This window comes from Mesoplodon densirostris, chromosome X (assembly GCF_025265405.1).
Source record: "Mesoplodon densirostris isolate mMesDen1 chromosome X, mMesDen1 primary haplotype, whole genome shotgun sequence".
In the NCBI taxonomy this organism is placed as follows: domain Eukaryota; kingdom Metazoa; phylum Chordata; class Mammalia; order Artiodactyla; family Ziphiidae; genus Mesoplodon; species Mesoplodon densirostris.
The window spans coordinates 126,289,623-126,300,470 of record NC_082681.1 but is presented as its reverse complement, the minus strand read 5'-3'; the positions used below and the strand labels follow the sequence as shown (position 1 = coordinate 126,300,470).

Sequence of the window (10,848 nt, the reverse complement as noted above, 5' to 3'; positions counted from 1 at the left end):
ATGGGCTTCTCTATGCCAATGAAATGTCCCCTCCTCTTCAGCACAGGATTCCTCTTTTTCCTCTAGCTTTCACTGATAACGAGCAGACTACCCACTCCCCTATTATAATTTCAGTGCTCTAGATCCTGTTCTCTGCTTCGCCCAATTTTCTTTTCCCACGCCTAGACCTTATTTCCCTTCTCTTTTCTGCTTCAAACTCCCGTCCCGCCCACCCGCTGACAGACTCGCATTTCCAGGAGCTCAGACCCTAGCCTTCTTCACCCTCTCCATCTACCCTGACCTCTGCTCTTCCCTGGTCATCACCGCACCCCTTCGCGCGGAACGGCCAGTCACTCTTTGCCTTGGAATAGCAGGAACGTCCCCTCTGGAATGCCTCTCCCCGACCCCCGCCCCAAGCGACTGAAAAAGGAAACATGCGCACTTCAGAGCTAGGAGCTGTCCGAGTGCTGAAATTTATAGGCTCGGTAAGATCACGTCTCCGTCTTTCTGTAGCCCTCATTCCAGCACAGGATTTCAGCAATTTTGCCCTCTTCTTCCTACCCACTCCAGCACGCAGAGTCCTTTCTTCTCCCTCGTTTACAACTTCTTTTAAAAAGAGAACATCTTCTAGAGAAAAGGGATTTGCTAAATAGAAAGGACGTAAAACAAAAGCTACAGCAACCCGACTTCCAGCATGGCATTGTCACCAGCCCCCTTTGCATGGTGATGCGATTAAGGTAGCAGCATTTTTATTATTCAGGAAAAGCAGCTGGGGGATCCATCAGTTCTAAGCCTTTGTCTTTCCCAGGTTAACTGATGGTCCTAAGCCCCCGTTTGACCTGACCATGATGCCCAGTACTGGCACTTTTTGTTTTTTCTCAGCAAACTGTACAAACCCAAATCTCTTTTTGATTTTCAAGGAAACTAGATTCCTGCCAGATTTTGAGTCTGGACAATAAATAGATACTTTGTCCTAGCTTCTTTCTGGAATCATTTCGGGAATATTTTCCACAAGCATCACAGATACAGGAATGAACCGGCAGCTAGTGAACATTTTGACAGCCTTGTTTGCATGTTTCTTAGAGACAAACCACTTCAGGTAGGTGAAACGACTTTGCATGCTGATATTTTCCACATGAAAACTGTTTGAAAGAGAACGTGTCATGCAATTTTTATCTATTTCTCTATGCCCCGGACCACATTATATTAATTTTATAAAGGAGAGTTAAGAGTTTTTTTGTTCTTTAAAAAAGCTTAATTATGGTGGGAAGGTGGTAAATTTTTACAAAGGCAAGTTTTATGATGCAGAACCCCACTCTGTGCATTTCAACGTATTTTCACAGCCAATGTGATATTAAGATACTCTGATGAGTTGCATGCTCTTTACATTTCTATATAATGGTGATTTTTTTCTTTTTTGCTTTCAAATTCTTCTGGAAGTCATTTAAAGGGATTATTGAATGCAGTGCTTTTCATATGGTGGAAGTGATTAAATTAATTTGCCAGGAGCATGCTCATTTTATGTAAAATATAAAAGAACCCAAATTCTTAGCTAACTTGGGACTTCTATTGTATTTCAGCAACTAGATGCATATTATGAGAACTACAATTCAGGAAATTTCTTGAAATACCAAAAACATTTAAAATCTCATTTTACCACTGTAGTCTACTGTTCAATATATTTAGAAATGTATTACCTATCAAAACTGAATGGCATCTTTGTATTCATGCAGGCATGAGAAATGGACTATGCATAATTTTAAAAAGTGAGAAATCATTATTTGCATGCTTGCATTTTCTACTTAATTTACAAATCGTCTAATCAATTGATATCTCAAAATACCAGATTATTACCAGTAAGTGAAATAGCCATCCTAATGGCTAAGAGGTTCTAAGACAAGATAGAGATAAGAGATGTTCATACAACAAAGTGTAGGACTCTTCATTTAATTTTCACCACATTTTATGGTATTTTTTCACAGAACCAAGAGAAATGGAACATATAGCAATAATGCTATGAGTACTGGGAAAACCCACTATGTTCCTTTCAGGTTCACACCTCCTACTATGATTAAGAAAAATTGTAGGCTGGGTTTTATTAGAATCATCATCATCATCATCTTCATCACCACCACCATCACCATTATAATCAAATAATACTTGATTAATCAGATGAACCTGCATATGGGAATGTGAGTATTTCTAGGTGATTGTATCAATTTTTAACTCTTACTGAATGTTTATATCATCTTTGTACTTATATTTAATATTACTTCTTTGAAAAACCGGCAAGAATGTGGTATTTTCCTAGTGGTAAGAATTAACAATATTATTTGTTAAAATACTGAAAAGAAAGCTTGTAAAATATATACTTTATGGAAGAAATCAACATTCAGTCAACCACTATGTATTGTCAAAGAATTCATTTCACTATAAACCATATATGCTCTTTTTATAAGCCTTTTAAGGAAAATGAAAGTCTGATAAATTTTCCAATTACCATTTAGTGTTTTTGATCATGCAAAAGACAAAATGCTTTAGAAGTTCTTTTTCATTAATACTAGAGAGTCAACAATTTAAATGCTAATATATAAATGACAGCTGATAAAATAATAGAAGTATACACATGCTCATTGTTGACCTATTTTAAAATGAAGTTAAATTTCCAAGTGAAGATTTTCTTTTAGAAAACACATTGGAAATTATTAATAGCTGAAAGCTGGAATAGAATCTAGCAGGTGACAAAATAAGCAATGGGATACTTAGTTCATGATTTACTTTGTTCTGCCCATCTTATTATATATTTTTTATAAAAAGTAGAGGACATATTAAGGGCCGAAATGCTGGAAGAATGTTTTGGAAGTCATGGGGAAATAATTTAAGACAATCACATAAATTTTAGAAATTATCTTCATTTCTCTGATGACACTGGAAAGAAACAGCTTTATATATCTGTAAAACCTACAACCTAAAGCTATGCATGTTGTATCATCTTAAACATCTTATGGCAAAGTTTGGTAACTTAGGAGATATGACTCAGGACTTATACCTTTCGTCACTTAAAGTTAACTCGAGACCATGTACAGGTTAGGAAGTTGACCAAAGAGTTTATAATTTTCCTTTTCTTCTTCTTAACATATCAAATATATTTATGAAACATGATGTAAAACATTCTGTGAGCATTAGTTCTCAGGTGATAAGAATGTAATTGTTGCTAAAAGAGTTAATGATGTGTTTAGGGCAGCTTTCTGCAAAGACCATGACTCCAGGTCTGGAAAACAACCTTCGCAGACCCCATCTCCTTCAGATTTCTTGGATAAATTAATGGGAAGGACATCAGGATATGACGCAAGAATCAGGCCAAATTTTAAAGGTAGGTTTCACTGAAACTTACGTTAATTAAGCCTGTGGGAAATCTAGATGTTTGAATACTCTGAAAAAAAATTTTCAGGGCTTTTTATTATAAAATGAAAACAACAAGCATAGTATTCATTTCATTTTGGCATTCTTTGGAACTAGTTGATTTAATAGCTTAAATTTTACATGCTGCTTGCCACTTTCAAAAACTTTCCTCATTTGTGTTATGTTCCACAAAGAACACTAACATCAGAGATCATTGCCACATTTCCTATGTTATCTAAAGTGGGAGTGGGACTGGAAATGAATACAAGAACAAATGATGGACTTGATTTGTATGAATCGTTACACCAAAATCTTTGGTTTGGGTTTTAAATACGTACTCCCAAAATGAAGTTTACATCTCAATATATAACATGCCCTTTTATACACTTTCAGGCCTCTTTCATTTTTAAACCTTGTGAGAAAAGGCTCTAACTGAATATATTACAAAGTTTTGGTTTCCTCTTGTTTAAACATTCTAATTCTTTATTTGAAATTATTTATCTGAAGTTAACAAAGAAGATCATAGAATTGTAAATTGCGTACGTCAAAGATGGTGGATACTTTCTTTGTTCAATTAGAAACAAACCAAAAAGTTTGGTGTTTTTGTATGTTTAACATTACAAAAATGTAATTAATAGAAATTACTTTTTAGAAATTACCTTTTATCTATTTGATTTATTTTTACTCTGAATCAGAAAAATACTGATATAAGAAAGAACCAATTAATTATTAACTGAATTGTTTTTGATGTTTTAATTTTTAGATACATATTTTAAATAAATGCATTTTATCTTGTAATTTAACTTAAAATAATGCATCGTGAAGTGCTTATATTTTATAAAAGGATAAATCTATAATATTCTAGGTATTATGTCATAATTCATGCATCGCTTTGGTTTTGCTTATTAGCTATTTAATTGGATTGCTTTCCTTGAGGTTTGATTAATTTTTATTATTGGCAAATATGAGCATGAAAACTAAATTCAAAATTCCTTTCTTCTTTAAATGCTGCACCTCTGAATATACCCAGCAAAGGGCACATTTCATAAAGAAACATGTCAGAATTTTGACGAAACAGATGTTTTTGACTTATAGAGTATTTCCAAGAGAAACAACAGAACTTACTTCAAAAGCTTGATTTTGCTGAAAACAATTTTCATGTTCGCCCAATTTTATATTCATTTTGTGGTCACTGGAAGTCAATATTTGAAATAAAATCCTATGAGTAAGTATTCAAGAGTCAGCTTTTTCAATGGGCCTGCTCACTTGTACATTTATTCACTGAGCCATTCAATAACTTTTGAGTCTGAACTACACGCAGGATACTAACTACTGCATGCTTTGAAAACTTGAGAGTTGAAACAGGTTTGGATGCTACCATCAAACATTTCATTGGAGAGAGTAGATGTTACATGAATACTTATACAATAATATATAATACTAGATAGAAATAGTTAAGTATTTAATGGTTAAGTAACATTAGGAAGTACAGATAAAATACTACAGGAATCCAACAAAAGCAGAGATGCTTTCCTATTAAGCTATTCACGGAAAGCTTCATAGAGAAGGACCAGAGATGGAAAATTGTTTCAAGTTTATGAGCATCTTGTTTAATAGCAGCTATTATTCATTATTTTCTAGAAATAATTTTTTAAAAGGGAAGAAAAGTGCAAAGAGTAATAAAACAAACACCCATGTTGCCAATGCTACTTTAAGTGACCACATAGAATGAGCAATAATTTCCACACACAGCTTTTTCTTCTGGTTCTTCTGGGGATGTCACCCTTTGGAAATAACATTTCTCATGATTCTAAAGAATAAATAAATGAAGAGAATATCAAGCATAGCAAAGCATGGCCATGTTTTTGAGATCTGTCCTAAAGACCTGAGTACAGGATGTTTTAAAGACTTATAAAAGGGAAATGGGTGAATATAATTTAAGACTCTAACATTAATGAACTTTACTGACTTTGTCTCCCTCTTCCCTTAACTCTCCGATTCAATGAACCCTGATATTCTTTCATAACTTTTACTTACATGGACCATTTATATCAGATCAATTACCTAACAGCTCTCACAATTCTCTTTACTGTGAGGATCTTGGCTTTTCCTAGATGTAAAACATTCCCCATTATTTTAGACTAAAATGATTTTTCCTCCTTGGTGTTCCCATGAAACTTTATATGTCTAATATAGTTCTTTTGCATATTTATGTTTTATCTACTCACCCCCGCACTGCATCTGAGAGGGCAGGGAGGTACCTTATTTATATATATATAATAGTATAGTTTCAGGCGTACAGCATACTGACTCAGGTTTTTTTTTTTTGCAGATTATATTCCATTAGAGGTTATTATGACATATTGGGAAGGGGTGGGAACTTTTGAGGGATGAACCAGTGGTTGTAGTGGCTAGCAAAGATGATTTTAGCTGAGCTGAGGAGAAAGAAATAAAAGAAAGAGATAATAGGGAACTTGTAACAGCAAAGAGGCTAGGAAGACTATAGTACCTACTGCAGTTGATTAGCAATGTATCGATGAGAAATTTTATAGAGTAGGTAGAAATGAAAGGTGATTAGGAAATGTGATTGTATCTGGAATAGTGATAGGCTCCCTGTAAATGCCAAAAACCAAACTGACTATGATAACAATAAACATGGTGATGACGGTGACAATGATATTGAAAATAACAATAATGGTGATTAATAAGAAGACAAAAGGGCAAAATCTGACCACAAGAATATAAGCAAGAGCCAAACATGGGCTGTTGAGATAAAGGCTATGGCTCTTCTAGAAGTCTTATTAAATATTAGCACATTTCTCTGTTTTCCTTGCTGCCGTGCATTGGCAAGGGAAAAGAAATGTATATGCACAAGTTTTCTTATTGGAAGGAATTTTTCCTGCATCCTTTCAAGTCAGTAAAATATTTCATGTCTATTCCATATCCCTGATGGGCTCTGAAAAATGTCATAATGGGCATATATACAAGAAGGAAGATGGATGTAAGCTAGAAAAGGGAACCAGAAATGATTCAGACTTAGACTCTGTGATTGAGTCATTCTTAGAAACTATAGGGAAAAAATAGCTTTTCTGATGTGCTGAAGCACAAGTGTATAAACAAAGTCATGAGTCAGAGTTGCCAATTGCATTCCATCTATGAGAGCCATAGAGACTTGGGTGAGACCTCGTTAAAACATAAATTTTCAAAATCCTCAGTTCAGATAAAAACACAAGTTATGTCCATTCACAATTACCTGTTTCTGAAACCATGGTAAATGTTGATTCTATGTCAACAGAGAAGCCTCCTTCCCCACTTGGGTGATTTGTCTCGTTGTCAGTTGATTCATCATGGTGTTATTCCATCATCCTATCAGATATTCCTTTGTCAGTATTATTGTATCTTGAAAATACCACTTTAAACATTAAGCTTTTAAAGCAGCCAAATGAAATGCTCAAACCTGGGCAAAATGCATTACTTCTGATTCTCTCTCTTTGAAACAAAGCCTTTATCTATTTTAATGAAATTTTATTTGAAAAGAAACTTAACTTAGAGTTATATCCTAAGTTTCATCCCAATGTGAATAAATACATTTCACCAGAACATTCATTTTGGGATAGGATCTGGAATAGATAATGCCAGGAGATAATTATTCCCTCCACTTCTTTGTGCAGGCCATGCACACTAATCTTTTTTCCATATCCGGAGACCTAAATTTTAAAGTGTGATGTGTGATATTAAAACCTACATTTGCATGCAGTATGGTTTCCTTTATTTTCCAAGGAGTTATCAGCTCAAAAGGTGTTTCAGATATAAGTAAGAAACAGATCCACTTCCAAAAAACTAGAGGTCTTCATGTTTCTCCCCTTGGAAAGTTTCTTGTCTGTAGCCAAGTGGAGCTCAAGCTCATGTGTTGTGCTTACCAATCCCTGGAGGGGGGACTTGAGCACAAATGTGCAGCAGAGACACTTGGAAAGAGTGATTCTCTCAGTTGGTGATAACGTAGCCCTAGTGTGATCATTTCTTTGATCACTCTGGCAGATGCGGGCATCAGATATTACCATGGATTCTGAGAAAAAGAACAGAATGCTTACAAGTCTCAGAAGGTTTTTTTTTTTGCAGAAGTATTTGACTTGAGTGCAGAAAGTAGTGGAAACCTTCAGGCACCTGAAAGGGTACAGTCGTCATTTTATATGGAATAAGACAATAGGAGATAAAAGGGGGGAAATGATTATTGAAAGGAAAAGCTGGGTGTATCAAAGAGAAATTTATATATGACAGTTTTGTTCAGGAATGATGTTGATGAAGATTTTTGAATATCCAAAATCCACTGGCTGTGTCACAACTTATTTTAGCTTTTGTGTACTGTATGTATACCAACCAACACATTTGTACATACTAGGCTGCTACGATGGGCCTGCAAGTTGCTTGTCAGGGATTTGAGGTAACATCAAGAAGGAGGCACCTACAGCATTCTAACACACTCTGGTAAAGTCTATTCCAAAGGATAAGTTCATTTATTGGAGTACGTCTTCCATTCCATGGTGACAGAGTAGTAGAGCGGGAGGGGCCTTGGACTTGGATCCAGAAAACCCAGGTTCATGTCCTGGTTCAGCCACTTTGGAGAAAAGATGTCTCCACCTCTCCATGACTCAGGTTTTCTTCTGACTTTGCCCACCTCATGTGGGTTGTTCTGAGCATCAAATGAGATCATACATCTGAATGATTTGTTTCCAACTATTAAAATTATTCCAAATAATTTGAATTATTATTACTAGTCTTCTATTTCTCTTTGATAACTGACACTGACTATGTATTCTCAAAGCTTAGCCTTCATGGTGATTGGGTCCTTAAAGTTGTTTGGATTTTTTTTAATGGAAAAAAACGAGTCAAAGAAGTTCTAGCATTTGAGAGTCCTACCACAGTAACCAGGATGTAGATGTCACATGTCTCAGCAGGTTCTCCTTATTAGTCTGGTGGGAAGATTTCCAACCTGAAAGGGCTATTTCATATTCCTAAATATGAGACAAAAAGGGAGCCATTTGTGGGAAGGAATTATCTTTATCCATTCAAATCTTATCCCTGATTATTTTCTTAGACTCATTTTTTAAATGAACCAAGTAAAAGACATAGAACCAATTTCGCTTGGTCCTAGAAAGGGCTCTAAATTTAATGGAAGATATATGACTGTCATTTCTGATGTATTTTCTTGTCCAGTTACTGCAGTTGCAAGGGTCACTGCACAAACGTGAATTGATTTTCTATTTTAGAGTAAGTATTTTAAGGAGAACATTTAGTTTCTACAACATGGCAGGTTAAGAGCACTGGAAATGGAAGCCCATAATTTAGTTTTTGAGAATGTATTGTTCCTTGGTTGATTCTGGGTGATTTCATGTCCTTAATTTTCATTAATAAAAGAGCCTAAACATTTTATCCTGAGTTCTATAGTGCTTTCTGTTACTCCCCACGCTGAAGAATAATTCAGTCCATTTTGCTGATAATCTGAGACTTCATTTAAAAAAATAATGGCATATATATCAGGGTATCTCGGTACTTAGAGAGTGGACTTAGAAAACATTAGAGTCCACTTAGAGCGGACTTAGACACATTATAATGTGTCCAGTTCGCACTATCAGGCTTAGAGAAAAAATAGTTATTAGCTTGTTCTTGGTGGTGTTGGGTATTTTTCTTGGTGTGTTGGATCAGACACGTTTGGAACAGGGTCTTAAAAATGAATATATGGTTGATTAAGCCTCATAACAAGGTCTTTGGAAGCATTCTCTGTTCTCCTTGGAGTTAACACCTAAGAGGCCGTCTCGACTGTAGGATGCAGCATATTCCTCATTGACTTCCTTCTTGAGAGGGCTACTCTGAACACTTGTGACTGATTGCAGACACTTTTGGCCATGTGAAGCCCATTAAAGGAAGGACATGAGCAAAAGGATTAGGTCTCTAACTGGTATTCTTAAGTGTGAAGGACCTGTAAGAATAAAGTCACTAGATTTCCATTTTGGAGTCTAGCCTGGCTAGCCAACCAAGTGTGGTCATGGGGCAAGTATGAGAGGGAAACTGGACACTCTCTCTGACTCATGCCCTGGCTTACGCACTCAGCACTCCTTTAGGAAGTATAATACATGAGTACACCAAATGATGGCTCTGTTTTATTAACATGTCCATCCAAGAGGGAAAAATAAAATCCTGGATCGAGTCAAAATGCGGAAACTCAATAGGCAATTATCATGAATGTGGCTGGATAAGTCTTGTTTTCTATTTTTCTATTTCTTCTTTTTTTTCTATCAGGAGGTGGCTCATACTTTCTTGAGGAAAAATAAGCTACACTTGCCCATGCATTGTCAAAGCAATAGAATAAATTTGAAGCAAGGGAGCACATATGTGAGCACAAAAAAATTACATGTAAAGGTTTTCCATCTTTATACTTGAATCTATACACACAATTCATTTGTTTATTCCTTTAATAAATAAGTAGTGAGCAGTATCTATATGCCAGGCACCATGTTCCTTGCTAAGTATACAGTGGTAAACAGAAATTTAAGCTTTTAAATGTCAGTTCTCACTTCAGTAAAAACTGGAACATAATTTGTAAGTTTAATGCTGTACCATCCAGGATCTTTGCAGGAAAGAAATGACACACTCCAACAGGGTGTGGGAGGGTTTGGAAAAAACCAATCCCTAAAGGCAGAATGTAGTACTCTGGGACTGCCAGCAGTAGACCTTAAGAGGCAAGGGAGGGAGTAGCTGCCAGAACCTAGAGAAAGTGGCTCTACAGAGAGGCCACCTAATGAGATCTATGGAGCAATGGGGTCAATCTGTGCTGGCCTAGCAGGGAGGAAGCTAGGGAATAAATATTCTGACCTCACTCTCCTCCTGCATTCCTTTTCCTTGTGGGAACCTCTCGTTAGCCAAATCCAGCTCGAAGTCTGAGGGCAAGGGAGCTCAATGATGCAAACCCGGAAGGTCAGCTTCCCAGAGCACAGAGAAGAACAGAAAAGAGGAGAGTCTCTGGGGGCAAATGGAAGATAATCAGCACAAAGTCAACATATGAGCAAAGCCACCCTTCAACCTGGTCGAGCAGACAGCTCCCAAACTGCTAATCCATTTAGTAAGCCTTCCTTTATCAGTCTTGGGAAAGCAGGGAAGTGAGAACGGGATATCATCTGGATATACTATCCCAATAGATAAATGATACCTCCAAATGCAGAGAAGAGAGAGGAGGATAGTGGAACGTGGTGGCTGTTTCCTAAGCAGACAACTGAAAGATGTGCAACCAATGGACGGGGGTGGGGGCGGGGAGGGAGGGCGGGAAGGGAGGAGGGAGAGATCTTCCTGTGGAATATATGAAAATAATTAATATAGCTTCCTTTCTATCTGATTTAATATGTTAATATGTTTGCTAATATTGTTGTGTTTGCCCCACAGTCAATCCCCTCCAGGCTCTCCATGCTGGGATGG

The 10,848-nt window shown here is 36.4% G+C and overlaps 1 protein-coding gene across 3 annotated transcripts in view; it reads left to right on the top strand.

Moving 5' to 3' along the window:
- The first annotated feature begins 1,010 nt into the window (after positions 1-1,010).
- Positions 1,011-10,848, top strand: part of GLRA2 (glycine receptor alpha 2) — a 186,357-nt gene continuing 176,519 nt past the window's right edge. For 2 of the 3 annotated variants that reach the window (XM_060087615.1, XM_060087616.1), the window contains exons 1-2: positions 1,011-1,078; positions 3,219-3,352. In XM_060087615.1, coding sequence (XP_059943598.1) covers positions 1,011-1,078; positions 3,219-3,352 — 202 coding nt within the window. Of the gene's footprint in view, positions 1,079-2,151; positions 2,172-3,218; positions 3,353-10,848 lie in introns of those variants that run through there. The other variant, XM_060087617.1, reaches the window with a different exon arrangement.